The 19,625-nt window shown below is 38.9% G+C and overlaps 2 protein-coding genes and 1 pseudogene across 2 annotated transcripts; all 3 read left to right on the forward strand.

Moving 5' to 3' along the window:
- The first annotated feature begins 8,091 nt into the window (after nt 1–8,091).
- On the forward strand, nt 8,092–9,840 carry LOC125208276 (tetrahydroberberine oxidase pseudogene; annotated as a pseudogene).
- A 2,594-nt stretch (nt 9,841–12,434) lies between these two features.
- On the forward strand, nt 12,435–14,210 carry LOC125203232 (tetrahydroberberine oxidase-like). Its single transcript, XM_048101543.2, has one exon. It carries the CDS (start codon nt 12,456–12,458, stop codon nt 14,061–14,063), a length of 1,608 nt encoding a protein of 535 aa, XP_047957500.2. The 5' UTR covers nt 12,435–12,455; the 3' UTR covers nt 14,064–14,210.
- Nucleotides 14,211–17,176: 2,966 nt separating this feature from the next.
- Nucleotides 17,177–18,958, forward strand: LOC125204926 (tetrahydroberberine oxidase-like). Its single transcript, XM_048103700.2, has one exon. It carries the CDS (start codon nt 17,194–17,196, stop codon nt 18,814–18,816), a length of 1,623 nt encoding a protein of 540 aa, XP_047959657.2. The 5' UTR covers nt 17,177–17,193; the 3' UTR covers nt 18,817–18,958.
- Nucleotides 18,959–19,625: the final 667 nt, after the last annotated feature.

Raw genomic sequence — 19,625 nt, forward strand, 5'->3', positions numbered from 1 at the left:
GAATTCACAACTCCTGGTGAAACTAATTCACAAACTCCTGGTAAACGAATTCACAACTCTTGGTGAAACTAATTCACAAACTCCTGGTGAAACCAATTCACAACTCCTGGTGAAACCAATTCACAAACTCCTGGTGAAACTAATTCACAAACTCCTGGTCTAGTAGGGACATCGCCCTTGCTAGACAATCAGATAGGCAAAGTTCAAAACAAAACATGGCTTGGCATAACTTTCAAAAACTTCCTTTCCTCATAAACATTTTCGACTAAAACTCATTTCTATCGGTCAAAGTCGAACAAAATATCAACGAAGGCTGACAGTTCACAAGCACCCGTAAAGCAACACATAATGTCACATAACTAAATAACATCACTTTCACTTGATGTAAATAGCACTCATCATAAAATATTGCTCATGAAACTGTAAACGTAAGCTGTACTTTTCATATCACCTTGACACTCTTCATAAAAACCATACTTTAAACATAAAGGCAACAATCGTATCTTAAATAGAAAGCCCACGTAAAATATTTCTCGTAAAAACTGTAACTTTAACAGAAAGCCCACGTAAAAACACTTTAGTTCGAAAGCCTACGTAACATCATATCATAAATAAAAAGCTCACTAAAATACTTTAGTTCAAAAGGCCACGTAAAAACACTTTAGTTCGAAAGCCCACCTCGTTCGCTTAAAACTCCTTAAATTGATTTTTCCTCACTCCGCCTTTACTCGCAGAGATAGCCTTTTGAAAGCAAACAACGTACTGATAAGACTCAAGAAGTTCTCATACTTATAGGAATGCATGCCCCTAATTAATTCTCTTATCCTTCGTTCACTTCTAGGAAATTTTTAGAAACTTGCATATTAATTAAATCGGGAAATTTAATTAATAGCACTTCTTTATTAAACTTAATTATTTTCGTGGCTCGAGAACGTCGTCTCTCTTTCCTCCTATTTCCTTAGCGGCCGTCCGAGGCGTCGCGAGGCGACGCCGGTCGGCCCTTCGCATCTCGCAGTTAAATATCTTCCATCTTCGGAAACTTAGCAAATTATTCGGGAATTAATCAATTGAGCTCCAACTCAAGTCCTTAAATTAATCCCATCCAACAATTAACTTCTTAAGTCCAAAATTAAGAGTTCTCGGCCCAAACGGTAAATCTCTTAGCCCACTAATTAAATGGGAATATCTCATCACCTCATTTAATTCATATGGCCCAAGCTAAATTAAATTGTAGTTCATCCAAGCTTTAAATAATTCTCGGCCCACTTTCTTAACTAAATTACAATTTCTTTACTCTCCAAATCTTTCAAATAAAGAATGATACTTGACCCAATTCTTTAATTTCAGCTCATGTGTAGAATTAATTCCTTTGGCCCCAATCTAGAATTTAGTAGTGGCCCAACAATTTAAATTGGAATCAGTCCAATTATATACTCCTATCGGTCAACTCCCTCTAAACATCATTCCTTTGCTCATTCCCCAAAATTTCCAATTAGAATTTTCCCAAACTGAGAAAAAGCAGCGGCGAGTTCTCCTCTTCTCACGCCTCTTCTCCGGCGAAATCGGACTTCTCTCTCTCATTCACTTCTCCATTCACCAATTAAGTTTTTCAAATCCCTAAAATTAGAGAACACGGCAGCGCGGCTTTCCTCTCCGGCGAAATCGCCGCTATCTCGACGGGATTTCGGAGTCCCGTCGGTGCGTACTCCTTCCTCCATCGAGTTCTCTTTCTCCAGCGAACGCCCTCCGGCGAGTTCTCTTTCTCCTCGGTGACGTCAGCAGTGGAGAGGAGGCGTCGCCTCAACTCCGTGCCTCAGTAACTCGCCGCCTCGCCGGCTGCTGCTCCGTTGTCTCCGTCCTCGCCGAGCTGCCTCTCCTCTTAAGCTCTTCTCTGTCGAGTTCTCTAGGAGGCAGCGATTCCGGCCCTCTCTCGATCTCTCCTCGACGGCGCCGACACCAGCCGCCTCGCTCTGCTGCTCTGGCAGCGCCTCCGCTCTAGCCAGATCTCCTGGAGCTCGTTGCTGCCCGTCCGTCACCGGGCAGCTCCGCCGAATACTCCTCACTCCAAAGCTAAGTTCCCAATCCCTTAGCCCCTTTTTAGTTTAGAATTACTAAAGCTTTGATCTTGGGCAGACTGTTATTGTTGATTCATCACTTGATATGGGGAGTCTAATTGCATTTGAGAGGGATTTGAGAAAGAATGTAGCTACTGGAATAAGTCTTATTGTTATGGGTTCTGTGTCTAAGTTTCATTCAGAGCTGCTATGGTTCTAAGTTCTTGGTTACCTACTGTGCTAGCTCTATATGATGCAAGGTTATTGGGTGTTGAGGTTGTTACCTCACTTTGATGATTCCTCTTGGAAGGGACCGATGTCCAGCCTCAAAATCTCACCCTTGCCCCTCCTCCCTTCCTTGCTATATTCCTTGACTTATTTGGTGAAATTATAGTGTTGAGAATGAGGGGAGGAGAAGAAGATTGGGGTTGTTTATATAGTGCTCTATTCTTGGCTTTTTGTGCTTGAGACTTGGAGGCAAAGGCTCCTATTTTGGGGCTGCCAGCTCTACCTCTTTTGAGCTTCATGTTCATGTTATTCTTACTACTTTGGTGTATGTGTGGCTGTCTCTCTCTTGGCTGTTTCCTCAGCCTTGATCGATGGAAAACTAAAATCTTGCTCATGTCTATATTGGGCTTGTGTAGAGGCTCATTCTACTAAGCTCTCTTGTCTTGGTTCCTCTTTGATGCTAGTTGAGAATGTGCCAAAAATGGCTGACCTCAGGCTCTATACTGCAGCCTCTACCTTGCCTACTACTTCCCTTTCCTAATTGAGCTTGTGTCTCCCTTCCTCTTTATTTGTGAGTCATCTTCTAACCCCATTTTTGTGTTAATTTGCAGGTACCATAGCTGGAAATTTGGAGTCTTGTGGCTGCTCCCTAATCGAGAAAGAGAGTGAGGGAGAAAGAAAGAAGATGCTCCTCTAGAGATCCTTTGGCTCCATCACCAAAATAGCTATCTTCTAAACTTGTTGACTAGTGTAGGATAATGGTGTAGAATAGATGTGTGTGTTGTCACTCTCACATATGTAACATGTGCTAGATGTATCTCCAACATTCTTGTGTAATTTGTTCTTCAATTATTATTTAATAAAAGCATAGCTTTACTTTCATCCTTGAACACATAATTTCCTTGCACTTTATTTCTTCCAACGAAAATACTTAAATTACTCCAAGGTCGAATACAACGAGGAATGCACGATTACACATCTTCTAAACGAAATTAATTAAGCTAATAAATCCGATTTATCTCGAAAGAAGGGAACGAAAATTCAGGGCGTTACAATGTGAACTTGAAATACATCTTGTTTCTTATTTTTTGTAAAATTTGTAATCTCATATTCCCTCCGTTCCATAGTAATGGATGTGTTTCTTTTCGGCACGGAGATTAAAAAAAATTGTGTTAGGTGAGTTAAGTGAATGGAGAATAAAGTGGAAAATGAAAAAGGTAGAGAGATGAAGAGAGAAAAAAGTAAGAGGGAGTAAAGTAGGTGAGGAAAAATGTGTTGACTTTTACTAAAAACGGAAATGACTCTATTATTATGGAACGTATCAAAATGGCAAAATGACTATATTACCAAGGAACAGAGGGAGTATTTTATTTGTTGTAGTGGTCTAGCGATTCGGTTTATTGCATGACATATATTGCACTTAGGGCTGGTTAATTAATCGGAACCGATCCGATCTTCGGTTCGGTTACTTAATTAACCGACTCGGTTAGAACCGGTCGGTTCTCGGTTATAACCGAACTAACCGAATTGATTTAACTTATTCAAATGTTTATTTTGCATGATTAAGGTTGTGATAGATGACTCAACCTACACCTAATCACACTATTAGTTTATCACTGAAAGTTGAATTAACTATTTCACGGCCATCCTTCAATGATCAATCATTCAATTCAATGATTCAATCTATAATATATAAAATTCTAAAATTTTCTCACAAAGATTGTTAATTGATTTTGTGTATTCTCAATTCTACGCATTTCTGCATGATTGTAAAATCGAAAACGTCAAATTTTTTATCATATTTTTTTGCATTTTAGTCATAATCATTCAATTTTATCCTACACCATAATAAATTAATTCAAACTAAAATAGACATTTTTGACATTGTAAATTTGCAATATGAGACTTTGACAAAATTTAGAAGTAAATTACAGATTATTATTATTATTATTATTATTATTATTATTATTATTATTATTATTATTATTATTATTATTATTATTATTATTATTATTATACTCCTATTTACAAGCAATACATATATGATATATTTTTAGGCTCTTTAATTGACTTAAACTTTAAATGATCTAAAATTTGAAAACTTTTCTCTAATAATAAGTGAAAGGTTATCTTATTTAGTAGTATTGCTTAAGAGCATCCGCAATGGTACATAGGCCAGCAATAGGCTAGCCATTCTCTCCCCTGCCACGTCAGCAACACTAAAAAATCCACCTGCCACATCAGATTTAGGCCAGCCATAGGCCAGCCGCAATAAAAATAATTCAAAATATACTACATTTACGGAATTCAAATTACGATTACATTATGGAATTAAATTTACGAGACATATACGGGAAAATTCATTAATTGCATTTAAAAAAGGTACATAGATAAAAAAAATTACATTTAAAAAGGTACATAATAAAGAAAAAAAACTATCGCCGTGCAATCCTCCGTGCCCACAACTCTTCAATTATATCCTTTTGGAGTTGAATATGAGCATCCACTTGGCGCATGTTGGCAAATTCCTTGAGGCGGCCGGCTTCATCGAGAGGTACCCCCTGTCGTACACTAGCGGTGGCCGTTCCGTGGCTTGGACCGGCTTCATCGTCATTGACCCAACTAGTCAGTTGTACGCCTTCGTCTTCGACGATCATGTTGTATAGGATAATGCAGGCGTACATTATCTGTGAAACGCATCCGACATCCCACAAACGCGTTGGACCCTTAATTGCCGCCCATCGAGACTGGAGCACACCAAATGCGCGCTCCACGTCCTTGCGCACCGACTCCTGTCGTTCCGCAAAGTAGGCCTTCTTTTCATCACTTGTTTGCCTGATCGTCTTCACAAAGACCGGCCACCGAGGGTATATTCCATCCGCCAAGTAATAGCCCATATCATGCCGGTTGTCGTTGGCCACAAATGAGACGGCTGGACCGACGCCCTGGCACTTCTCGTTGAAGAGGGGAGACGAGTTCAGGACGTTGAGGTCGTTGTTCGACCCGGCTACCCCAAAATACGCATGCCAGATCCACAGCCGGTAATCAGCTACGGCCTCGAGGATTATCGTGGGATTCTTTGACTTGTAGCCGGTCGAGTAGGCCCCCTTCCTGCCAGTCGGACAGTTCTTCCACTCCCAATGCATACAATCTATGCTGTCTAACATCCCGGGGAACCCATGCTTCTCCCCGTGCATCTGCATCAAATTCTGACAATCTTCGGGAGTAGGGCTTCGAAGGTACTGCTCACCGAAAACGTTTATCACGCCCCCACAGAAATTCTTCAGACATTCCAGGACTGTCGACTCACCGATGTGGAGGTACTTATCCCACATGTCTGTCGCGCCTCCGTAGGCCAACTGCCTGATTGCCGCCGTGCACTTTTGAATAGGGGTGTGACCGGGAGCCGCATCGTGCCTGAAGCGGAAACACAGATATTGACGCTCTAATGCCCCAACGATGCGCATAAACAACTCCCTGCGCATTCTAAAACGCCGCCGGAACATGTTGGCGGGAAACCGCGGGTTCTCTGAAAAGTAGTCGTCGTACAGCCGCTGATGTGCAGCTACGTGATCCCCGATCAATCACTGCTCGGCGGTGGACAACTCGTGGAGGGCGAGGTATCGCCTGCTGTTCCACCCTACGCATGTACCGTTCCATCTCACGGTTCATGTACGCATTCATAGCCTCGTTCATCCTCCGTTCGTACTCCTCAGCATCCCCACCACTACCACCACCGCTACCACCCGCGTTACTCATCGCGCGATGATGCTCTTGTACAGAAAGTTAGAGAGAGAGAAAACTCGTTAAAACAAGTGGTGCAAATGAAAATGAAACGAAAATCGCGTTTATATAGGTTTGTAAAAAAACAAAAAAAAAAACAAAAATCGGCGCTGGCCGATCGGGCCGCCACAATGGCGGCTAGCCGATCGGCTAGCGCATCGGCCAGCGCCCACCAATCGGCCAGCCCACGCCGATCGGCTCGCCGGTTAGCCGCTTGCCGCCTCCAATGGTTCGGCTAGCCGATCGGCCAGCGCGAAGAATCGGCTAGCCGGTCGCTAGCCGACCATTGGAGATGCTCTAAGCACTTGTTAACTTTGAGAGATCTTATTTTTAAAAATATATTTAGAAACTTTATTGAATTTGATATATTATAACTTTATAAGTATAAATAACTAACAGGTAACAAATTAAAATAGATTTTTTTGACATTGCAAATATGCAATATGAGACTTTGACAAAATTTGGAAGTAAATCACAGATTCTTCTATTGTGACAAAGTTTAAAAGTAAATTACAATTTCTGTTATTATTAATTATAAATATAATTGAATTTAAAATTATTTATAATTTTAACTTTTAACTTTTCATCTACTTTTATTATTATTATTATTATTATTATTATTATTATTGTTATTATTATTATTATTATTATTATTATTATTATACTCCTATTTAAAAGTAATATATAAATTGTTTAGGCACTTTAAAAGACTTGAACTTTACATGATCTATATTCTAGACTTTAAAATCTTGTCTGCAATAATAAGTGAAGGGTTATTTTATATTTAAAATTAAAATAGTAATTCTTAAGAACTTTATTGACTTTGAGATATAAATTTATAAGTATAATACTCTAATTGACAGTGACACAAATTGAAATGGACTTTTTTTTTACATTGATTTAGACAAAATTTAGATATAAATTACAATTTCTTCCATTGTGACAAAGTTTGAAGTAAATTATAATTTATTCTAGTATTAAATAAACATATAATTGAAATTAAAATTGAATTTAATTCGGTTACCGGTTATAACCGACGATTATCGGTTATAACCGATAACCGACTTTTAGCAAAACTTAAAACCGGAACCGAACCGATAACCGTAAATGTCGGTTATCGGTTAACCGATAACCGACCGGTTTCGGTTCGGTTCTCGGTTAACCGATTAATCGAAAACCGTTTACCCACCCCTAATTGTACTTGTTGGCAACTGAAACTAGAAAAATAACATATAACTGTCACATATCGGTGTTAAAAGAAAACTGAAACTACTATATAAATCTCATGTGCCACTCCTCCTATCACCAAGTGGTTTTTGGATGGAACCCATAAAATATGATGGTGGGTTCTATTACCATCTATGTGAGAGATGGATTAGGAAATGTATCAGGAAAAGAATTAGGTGATCCTTTCCGGATTTCTATCGGTACTTATTTGTATCAGTAAATTAATTTATTTGCAATAGACATGTTCTATTTTCAATTTTAACCCTTTTTTGAATCTTGTATAGTTGTATTACTCAAGTAAAGTACTATTTATCATAGTGTACGCATGTTCTTTTATTTAAAAAAGTACTAGTAAATTGAAGGATTTGGTCTCGGCATCAAAATACTTCACCAATAAAAACTGTTTACGCAAGATAAATTGTCAAATTGGGTAACTTCAAACTATTAGCTAATCTAGATGGTTAAGACTATTCAGTCTATCATCCATATTAAATTTGCTAGGATCTTTCTCCAAGATTTCCATCAAATTCCGTTGGCCATCCAATTTATTCTATATGTGGTAATAATCAAACAAAAATATTAAAAAAGTGACTAATGTTCGTTTTCTTCTCACAAACTAGTAAAAATTCAAATAAGCGCGCCGTTGGAAATATTCAAAATAGTCTCATGTCATATGGTACATCAAATAATAAAAATTCAAATAATATTTTATTATCATCAACTTTGTACCATCTTTTACCATGACAATTAAGCCTTATAAATAGAACACATTCTCAAACGCAAGCTCATCATCTTATCAATCATGAAAACTCCATCCATCTCATCTCTCACATTCATTCTTCTTCTAGTCATCTCATGCTCTTGGGCAGCTTCCGCCGATGATCATGTCGATTTTCTAGAATGCCTGACTGAGCAATTCCGCAACTACTCCTCCATTTCGAACAATGTTTACACCCCAATCAACTCATCATACACTTCCGTCCTCGAATTCTCCATCCAAAACCTAAGGTTCGGTTCAGGATCAACTCCTAAACCGCAGGTGATCATAACCCCTGAGCACGAATCCCAGATCCCGCGTGTCATATACTGTGCTGAAGAAAATGACATGGAAATCAGAACTCGAAGTGGTGGCCATGACTTAGAGGGACTATCTTATGTCTCACGAGTCCCATTCGTGATCATTGATTTAATCAATCTCAGTGAAATCACAGTGGACGTCGAGGCAAAAACCGCATGGGTCGAAGCAGGCGCAACCATTGGTTCTTTATACTACAAGATTGCAGAAAAAAGTCCGGTTCTAGGATTCCCGTCCGCCATCTGCCCAACTGTCGGTGTCGGTGGACACTTCAGTGGAGGAGGCTACGGCACCATGCTGAGAAAATACGGTCTGGCCGCTGACAACGTCATCGATGCAAGAATAGTCGATGCCAAGGGCAGAATCCTCGACAGAAAATCGATGGGCGAGGATTTGTTCTGGGCCATCAGAGGTGGCGGAGGCGCCAGCTTCGGCGTGATCACTGCCTGGAAGGTACAGCTGGTGGACGTTCCAGAAACAGTCACTGTTTTCTCAGTGTTCAGGACGTCAGAACAGAACGCGACTCAACTCGTCCACCGCTGGCAAAATGTGGGTCCGAATCTCGACAAAGATTTGTTCCTCGCAGTCATCTTAAGGAGGGTGAATTCCAGCCAAGATGGACGGAATGCCACCATTGAAGCCAACTTCTGGTCACTTTTCCTCGGCGGAGCCGACAGATTACTTCCGATGATGCAAGAAAGCTTCCCTGAGTTAGGTTTAGTGAGAGAAGACTGCGTTGAAATGAGCTGGATCCAATCTGTCTTATATTTCTCAGGAGCCCCCACAACCCCAGCGCCACTCGAATTACTACTTAACCGAACTCAGCCAAACGTAGGAAGCCTCAAAGTAAAATCAGATTATGTCCAAAAACCTATTCCTGAATTAGGTTTACAAGGAATTGAGAGACTACTATACGAACCAGAAATTCCGGCTACTGTCGTAATGATCCCATATGGTGGAAGAATGTCTGAAATATCTGAATCAGAAACTCCATTTCCTCATAGGGCAGGTAACTTGTTCAAGATTTATAGCACCGTGATTTGGCAGGGCAACGATGCTCGAGATTCGGAGAGGTACATAAGTTGGAGCAGAAGGTACTACAGTTACATGGCGCCTTATGTTTCGAGCAGTCCAAGAGAAGCATACCTCAACTACAGAGATCTCGACATCGGAGTCAATAGCGTTGGAGAAGAGACGAGTTATGCACAAGCCAGCATTTGGGGCATGAAATATTTCAAGAATAATTTTGATCGGCTTGTTCGCGTGAAGACTGTAGTTGATCCAGATAATTTCTTCAAGAATGAACAGAGCATTCCAACTTTGCATTCTGAGAAAGATGCTTGAGATTCAGGGTTCTTCTATTTATATGATGTAATTTCTTACAATAAAACGCTGCATGCTATTGTTTTGATTTGAATAAGAGGTGCTTAAATTTATTTGATGTAGTTACTTACAATAAAACGTTACATGTTGTTTTGATTTTAATAAAAGGTTGAAATATTTGTTTGATTAAATTTCTTACAAAATGAATAAAACGTTACATCATTTTAGTTTCTCTTTTATTTTTATTTTTTTTTTTCATTTTAGTTTCTCTTTGAGGGATTACATTGTTTAGTTACAGGTATTCCATTTTGTGACCATGTATCATTATTTTGCTATTAAATATTACTCCCTCCATCATCTATTAGTAGAGGTATTTTTTTATACTCCCTCCGTCCATGAAATGTTGTTCAGTTTTGCTATTTCAATCCGTTCGCGAAATATTGTCAAGTTTGCTTTTTTCCATTTTTGGTAAATTGAAACCACTTTCCACTAACTCATTACTTTCATATTCTATTGTAAACCAATATATAAATGTGGTACATGTATTCTACTAACTTTTTCCACTCACCTTTCTTCACATTTCTTAAAATTCGTGCCGAGTCAAACATGGACAACATTTCGCAGACGGAAGGAGTACAAAATTTAAGAAAAATATGTAAAATGTGTTGAGTTGAGAAAAAAAAACAGAGAAGTAAGAAAGAATTAAGTAGAGAGATGAATAAATAAAGTATGTGAGAAAATAAAGTATGGGAGAAAATAAAGTATGACAGATATGTTATTTTTTGCCAAAAAATTCAATGGCTCAATTATTGTGGGACGATGCAAAAAAGAATACGACTCAGCTACAAAGAGACGGTGGTATCATAAAATTTCTTGGATTTGGAATTGCAATTGGAATTAAATTACGATTCCAAATCCTCAATTTCACAATTTGAATTACATGTCAAAAATACGCCTTCCGTCCCTAATAATTCCTCACCATTTGACCGGATACGGGTTTTAAGAAATATACTAATAGAAAATGGATTGAAAAAGTTGGTAACATGTGGGTCTTACTTTTATATATTAGTTTTATAATAAAATGTGAGTGTGAATGAATTAGAGGAATGTAGGGTCCACTATAAAAAATGGTAAAAGTGAAATAAGACAAATTTTAGGGACGAACGAAAATGGAAATAGGTGACAAATTTTCAGGGACGGAGGGAGTAGTAGAATTTCAAATATTTATTAAATAACATACTGCACACATTCTTACAGACACATCCACACACACTGCACACACAATGCACACATTCTTACACACACACACTGCACACACAATGCACACATTCTTACACACACACTGCACACACAATGCACACATTCTTACACACACACTGCACACATTCACGCACACACTGCACACACAATGCACACATTCTTACACACACACTGCACACATTCACGCACACACTGCACACACACATTCACGCACACATTGCACACATAAATTCACGCACAATCACACACTTACACACACATTCACACACTGCACAAATTCACCCACACTTCCACACATTCTTACACACACATTGAACACATTCACACACAATGCACAATGCACACATTCAATTTTTCAAAATCAATTTCATATCAAGTACTCCATCCGTTTCGCCATAGTTGAAGCGAAACTTTTCGGCACAGAGTTTCCAAAAATGAATATTGAGTGTGTTAAATAAATAGATAAAAAAGTAAGAGAGAGGAAAAGGTTGAGAGAATAAAGTATAAAGTGAATATATTAGAGAGAATAAAGTAAGAGAGAGTAAAGTAAGGAAGAGAAAAAAGTTACCATATAAGGAAATGACTCAACTATGAAGAAACTTCCCGAGATGGTAAAATGAATCAACTATAATGAAACCGGGGGAATATTTCATTTTGCCAAAAAAAGATTTGGAATTGAATTCTGATTCAGTTCCATAGAATTCCATAAAATTCCATTTTCACGTAACAAACGGACCCTTAGCAAATTTGATTATGAGAAAATGAGTTTGTGTTTGTGTTTTTTGAGAGGCACGCATGAACCCTATTTATAAGGCTCCCATGTTCTAGTAAGGACATTAAGATTTGAAATGATCCTATTTATTATGTGAACTGAATGAAGAAGTTCAATTGTTAAATATTTGATTCTAGATCTACATAATCGGACCAATTCCAAGCAGCTGATATTTCTTAATTTGTATAATTGTCCAAGTCATTCTAATTTATATGAATGGCAGTGTTTCTGCATCAAGTATAAAAATGAAAGTGGTTTAAATACAATTTTACACGACTTTCACCTCTCAAAATGTAATTGACTTATTCCCTTGTGGGAAAGTCGTGACTAATTTATCAAAATCATTGACCGTCTCTGAAGTACATTTTAATTTTCTACATTGAATGTCAAAATTATTGTAGAATCTTCATATTTACCAATAAAATGACTTGGTATTTGGGCGAAGTAAGTTAATCCGATTGAGGAGACCTAGAAAAAATCATCAACTTGAATTTGCACACCATTCAGTTTAATTTATCTATTTAAGCAGACCTAGAAGATAAGGTATATATATATGAGAATGGCATATTAAAAAAAATCAAACATTTGCAGGAAAATTAAGACAGTAGACTTTGAAAATTAATATAATAGATTTATTCAAAGGGAAGTACCTTATAAATAGGGAGCCATGCATGCCTCTCAAACAACATACAAACACAAAGTTTAATTCATCTTCTCATCGAAATCATAAACCATGAAAAATCCTTCAATCTCAACTCATCTCTCATTCTTTCTTCTTCTCATTTTGTCAATCACTCTCACAGTTTCTGCTGATAGGCAAGACAAATTCCTTCAATGTCTCAACTATCAATTCAAGAATTACTCATCCATTTCAGATGATGTTTACACTCCTGCAAACTCATCTTACACTTCCATCCTACAGTTCTCCATCCGAAACCTTAGATACGCGTCCGAATCTACTCCCAAACCGCAAGTGATCATTACCCCAGAGCACGAATCCCAAATCCCGCCTGTGGTACGTTGTGCTAGAAAAACTGGTTTGGAAATCAGAACTCGAAGTGGCGGCCATGACATGGAGGGATTGTCTTATGTCTCACAAGTCCCGTTTGTGATCGTTGATTTGATCAATCTCAGCGAAGTCACGGTCGACGTGGAGGAGAAAACTGCGTGGATTGAAGCGGGCGCAACCACCGGTATTGTGTACTACAAGATTGCAGAAAAGAGCTCCACTTTAGGGTTTCCCGGGGCTATTTGCACTACTGTTGGCGTCGGTGGCCACTTTAGCGGAGGAGGCTACGGTGCAATGCTGAGAAAATACGGCCTCGCGGGAGATAATGTTATTGATGCCAGAATAATCGACGCTAATGGCAGAATCCTCGATAGGAAATCAATGGGAGAGGATCTTTTCTGGGCCATCAGAGGCGGTGGAGGTGCCAGTTTTGGCGTGATCACTGCCTGGAAGGTACAGCTGGTGGATGTTCCAGAAACAGTCACTGTTTTCTCAATCACGAGGAACGTGGAAGAACAGAACGGCGCTGAACTGTGGCACCGCTGGCAATACGTGGCGCCTCAAGCCGACAAAGATTTGTTCGTTGGAGTCATCGTACTCAGGGTGAACACGACCGTCCTGGTTAACTTCTTCTCAGTGTACCAGGGCGGCGCTGACGCATTAGTTTCATACATGCAAGAAATCTTCCCAGAGTTAGGGTTAGTGAGAGAAGACTGCACGGAAATGAGTTGGATCGAATCCACCTTATTTAGCAACCAAATGCCGATAGATCAACTAGATGCTCTGCTCAACCGGACTCAGCCCGGTCTCAGACAGCTCAAAGCCAAGTCGGATTATGTTCGGACGCCCCTTCCGTTGAACGTGATCGAAGAGATGGTGAGCATGCTACGTGAACCAGAAGCCGACGAGACTAACTATTACATGGTGCCATATGGTGGAAGAATGGATGAAATATCAGAATCAGAGACTCCATTTCCTCACAGAGCTGGTGCGCTCTACAAACTTGCTGGCCTGACTTACTGGCAAAACTCTGAGGCTGCGGATGCGGATCGTTACATAAGTTGGAGCCGGAGATATTATGAGTACATGACTCCTTACGTCTCGAACTCCCCAAGGGAAGCGTATTTCAACTACAGAGATCTCGATATAGGAGTGAATAGTCCTAATGGGAAGACAAGTTATGCACGAGCTAGCATTTGGGGGAAGCCGTATTACAAGGATAATTTCGATCGTCTTGTTCGGGTGAAGACAGTTGTTGATCCGACCAATTTCTTCAAGAATGAACAGAGCATTCCGCCGTTGCAGGCGAAGTGGACTAAGAAAGGGAACTAAGATATATTCTGATGAAAGTGAACTTGTGTTGTGTTACGTCTCTGAATAAGGCTTTCTGATTAGTCTCTTACGTTAAGTTTCTAGGAGTAATAGTAATTGTATTTGTTGTTCAAAGCATTGTTATTCTAAGAAATTGTTTAATTTTTTTGATGCCTGATAAATTGATTTATTTGTGTAAGTGCTGTATTTTTATGGTTGCATATATTTGAATTTCCTTTTCTTTATACATCCTTTGTTTACAATATAAAGTCTCATTCTTACAAATGTCAAGAAATGCAAAGGAAAATAAGTGGAAAAAGTTAGCTAAATGCTAAATACTCCCTCCGTCCATGAATATGACTCTCATTTCTATTCGGCACGGGTTGTAAGAAATGTATAGAAAAGTGAGTGGAAGAAAGTTAGTGGAATAGGGGTCCCACTTGTATATATTAGTTTTAAATGATATGTGGAGAGAATGAGTTAGTAGAATGTGGGGTCTCTTTACCATTTATAGTAATTATGAACCGAGACCACTATTCGTGGACGGACCAAAATGGAAAAACGGGACTCCTATTCGTGGACGGAGGGAGTATAAGTTTTACTTTTTTATATTAATTTTATAATTAAATGTGAGTGAAATTATGTGAAATGAGACTTTTTTATATTTTTTATTTTTATAAATATCTGACTTCCGAGATTAGCCTTTATTATACTAGTATTTATTATTTGTACCAATAATAACATTAATTTAATTAACTTGAATAGGATATATTGCGAGAATAAGATTATAACTTTTGGGGTTTATTAACAAATCATTAACGGGTTCAAATTAAAATCCAAGCCTAATCATTAATTATTAGCCCAACCAATTCTCCTCTTCAACCCAACTAACTATTTACCCTCATCAGCCCACACGCCATAAACATGGCGGTCTTCTACATTTGAATTGGTTGGGCTTTTAACTGGGCTGAAACATTACAAATTTTGGGCTCATAACTTAGTACTACTATTTAATTTTAAAAAACTATTATATGGTTGTCCCTTATATTTCCAAAGCTTAATTCTCTCTTCCCCCAATGTTAATAGAGTCATTTTAGTATTTTGAGAAATTCTAAATCAATAGAGTCATTTCTAGTTTTGGCAAAAAATGATTTTTCCTTTTACTTTATTCTCTCGCCGTCTCTCTTACTTTATTCTCTCTTACTTTTTTCATCGTCCTTTTAACACATTATTCTTAAACTCCGTACCGAAAGAAAATGTCTCTATTAACAAGGAACAGAGAGAGTATCTAATCAGGCAAAGTACAAATTCCCTAGCTAGCTCAAATCCAAAATAAAACAAGCACAACCGAGATCACTTTTTTAAAATTACAATAGTTATTCGAGTTTTATTGGGAGCTAGAAAAAAGAGACTAATCTAGCGCCATTCATCTCGAACTTGACATATCCGTTTTTATGAACTTGACATATCCGTTTTTATAATGGGATAATCTTTTTTTATAAGATGTTACGTTCTTAGATATCCGTGTTTCTATTTTTATGTTATTTATCACTTTGAGATATTATATAATGTTAGTAGTAAGAAAACTTGCTCCCTTTAAACGTTTTCTTATGATTAAGAAAGAAGGCTAAAAGTTAAAACAGAAAACTTCATTCAACAAGAGTGAGAATAATGAATTCAACGAAAGATAAAATGTCAATAGTGCCAACTATGAAAGTTAAAATAAAACCACGAATCATGACTGTGATGTATAATATTCAACAAACTTAAATAAACCATCATATTTGACAAGGAGACGAATCTTTGACTATAACTAGTTAAAAAGTGACCATAATCATCAAAATCACTGCATTACTTTATAAACAGTTACCTTGGGCCATGTTAGGGTGCCACCATCCCTTAAAATAACACTATACCATCATTTCTAGCAAATCATTTATACACATGGACGAATAATAAGCTTCCACGTGGCAAAAAAAAAAGACCGCCAAAAAAGACGGCCAGCAATATGTTGCACCTTATACAACAAATTTTCTTGTCCAGCAATATCCGACACACTATACAGCAATCTATAGATTGTTGTGTAGTGTTTATAATATTGTTATGTAACGTTTATAATATTGCTATATAGATGGCGTTACGGTGTCACTTTAAGAGGGGTTGCCATTTGCACAAACTCAGTTACCTGTAATCATTTAGGTAGTACAAGTTTAATCGGATAAGGTGATAATTATGTACATGCATGCCAGTTGCCACGGTTGAAATTATGATATTCAAGCATTATTATTAAGATCGATTTCTCATTTTTAATATTCACTGCATTACTTTATTAACAGTTTTATAAAACAGTTAACTTTAATCAAACACACTACATTTTTAATTCCTGGATAAAATCTTGCAAACTGCTTCTAACTATATGCAGAGTATTATTAAAATATGAGTTCGAATTTAAATTTTAATTAATTATACTACCAAAGTGGTCTTTCATTTTGTAGTCTCTATCACATACATGTGTTTCGAGTTGGACTTAATAAGCTACCAAGAAAGACTAGAAAAGCGTACACTAGATGAAATAATTGACCTTTGTTGAATATGTTGAACATCTATTAGCTAGTTCAAAAACGTTTAACAATTGAAAATAAAAAACTAATGAGCCACCCAATTTGAAAGGATGTCACGATACTTAATTAGTTACTGTATAACTTCGACAAATTGATAATAGTATTTTAAAAATATAGAGGAAAGGTAACCCATCTTATTAATTACTCATTAAATCCGGCATCTAATCAACATAAGTAGTACTAGTATAATATCTTAATGTTTTCTAATGTTAATCAAAGTCTCCAAAGAAACGACTTGAGATTTATTCATCTTATTTCTTTTTACTAAACCCTGCATCTAACATTAAACAACTGAGATTAGACACTAATTTTCCAGCTTCCAAGAAAAAGTTCATAAATCAACATCAAATGTATTTTTCAAGAAAGGAAGGAACTCACATTATATTTTATTTTTTTAAAAATCAAAGAAGTGCCGCCAATAGAGACGATGGCAACGAAAAATCCCATTCACCATTACTCATTAAACATTATAAATAGAACACATTTAACTTAATCTTAAAACACAAGTAGAAATAGAATCTCCCTCAACCATGAAGATTCCTTCCTTCTCCACTCTCACTCTCATCATCTTCTTCATCTCCACCTTCTCACCGGCGGCCACCGCCGATGGCCACGACCATTTCCTCGAATGTTTGTCGGAATATCCCGACAACCACGCCCCGATTTCCCACCTTGTCTACACCAAAGCCAACTCCTCCTACACTTCCATCCTCCAAGCCGCCATCTGGAATCTAAGATTCACCACAGAATCTACTCCCAAGCCGCACGTGATCATAGCCCCGAACCACGAATCCCAAATCCCACCAATCATACGCTGCGCCAAGCAAACAGGCCTCGAAATCCGAACCCGAAGCGGCGGCCATGACATGGAGGGCTTATCCTACCGATCGCAGGTCCCGTTCGTGGTCATCGATTTGTTCAATCTCGGCGAAGTAACCGTCGACGCCGAGGCGAAAACCGCCTGGCTCGGCGCCGGCGCGACCCTCGGCGCGCTGTACTACCACATCTCTCAGAAGAGCTTGCTCCTCGGCTTCCCGGCCGGATTCTGCCCCACCGTCGGCTCCGGCGGCCACTTCAGCGGCGGCGGCGACGGCACGATGGTCCGGAAATACGGCATGGCGGCGGATAACATCATCGACGCGAGAATAGTCGACGCCAGAGGGAAAATTCTGGACAGGGAATCAATGGGCGAGGATCTGTTCTGGGCGATCAGAGGCGGCGGAGGCGCCAGTTTTGGCGTTATTGTTGCATGGAAGGTGCTGCTGGTGGATGTTCCAGAAACTGTCACTGTTTTCCAAGTCAGCAAGACTTTGGAGCAGAACGCGACAGAACTTGTCCAGAAGTGGCAGTCTGTCGCGCCCTACACCGACAAAGATCTTTTCGTCGGGATCTTGTTGAACAGGATCGGTTCGACGGTTTCGGCGAACTTCTTTTCGCTTTTCCTTGGACGAGCCGACAGATTAGTCGCGCTCGTCCAAGAAACGTTCCCTGAGCTGGGATTGGTGAGAGAAGACTGCGCGGAGATGAGCTGGATCGATTCCGTGGTCAGCTTCGGCCGATTCACCTCCGCGTTGCCGTTGGATCTCCAAACGCCGGCGGATTTGCTGATCAGGAAGGATCCGAATTTGAGATTTTTGAAAATGAAGTCGGATTTTGTGGAGAAGCCTCTTCCGGAGGAAGGGGTCAGGGGGTTGTTGAATCTTCTGTTCGCGCCGGAGGCGGTGGCGGGGCTGATCGCCTTCATCCCGCACGGCGGGAGGACGGCGGAGATTTCGGAGTCGGCGCTTCCGTTCCCGCACAGGGCGGGGAACTTGTTTAAAGTGGAGACTATTGTGTATTGGCAAGATAATGAGAATGCGCAGAGGTATGTTGATTGGGTGAAGAGGTATTACGATTACATGACTCCTTACGTTTCGAGCAATCCGAGGTCTGCATATGTCAACTACAGAGATCTCGACTTTGGAGTCAATAACGTTGTGGGGAGGACGAGCTATGCGCAGGCGAGCGTTTGGGGGAAGAGGTATTATAAGAACAATTTTGATCGTCTTGTTCTGGTGAAGACTATGGTTGATCCCGAGAATTTCTTCAGATTCGAGCAAAGCATTCCGCCCATTCACTCGTGGTCGAGCGACAAGGGCGTGTGTTCGATTTGATTTGCTTGATTTGTTACATAATTTTGTGTTCATGTTTGTATGTTCGGTGTCTACCAATAGACACTTTTTTATGCTAAGTTGACTGGATATGAAAACATTTTGAAATAGGAAAAAATCTAAATAAAAGATTCATATTTTGTTATGTGTTTGTTTGCTTTGGAGAGCAGCTAGCCCTCTTGAGAAAAAAAAAATATAAAGGGAGCAAATCAATTGGACTTGGACTATGATACCGAAATAATTATTTCAAAAATGGTGGGATTATGGATATATATTGAAAAAGTAATGCGTGGGTTAAGTTGATAGGCCCAAATTGCAGTGTGGATTAGCCCACTGGGGACTAAAATAAAATGTCCCGATTAGAAATAAAACGTTTTTCTTTTTGGTTTGTCTCATTAAAAATGAAACATTTCAAAAAATGAAAACAATACTCTCTTTATTTTTTCTTCTCTGTTGCTTTACTCTCTTTTCATTAACTCACAAAACAACACTAAATAAAATCTCGTGTCGAAAAGCAAATGTTGCATACTCCCTCTGTCCCACTAGAAATGAAACGTTTTCCTTTTTGTGTTGTTCCTTTAAAAATAAAACATTTCTTAAAATAGAAATAACTTTATCTCTACTTTTCCCTCTCTCTTACTTTACTCTCTCTTCTTTAACTAACAAAATAACACTACATAAAATTATGCGTCGAAAAGCAAACGTTAGGACGGAATGAGTATTTAATGGGACGGAGCGTCTAAACTTTTCTAGCACAACTAACTTACATGAAAGTACGATACTGCCCTTTGTATAGGCCAAAAATGAAACGG

Source organism: Salvia hispanica, chromosome 6, assembly GCF_029641045.1.
Source record: "Salvia hispanica isolate PSC_SH4W2 chromosome 6, Shi_PSC_v1, whole genome shotgun sequence".
Classification (NCBI taxonomy): Eukaryota; Viridiplantae; Streptophyta; class Magnoliopsida; order Lamiales; family Lamiaceae; genus Salvia; species Salvia hispanica.

Coding starts and splice junctions, on each gene's coding strand:
- LOC125203232 (XM_048101543.2), top strand. CDS start 12,456: ATGAAAAATCCTTCAATCTCAACTCATCTCTCATTCTTTCTTCTTCTC.
- LOC125204926 (XM_048103700.2), top strand. CDS start 17,194: ATGAAGATTCCTTCCTTCTCCACTCTCACTCTCATCATCTTCTTCATC.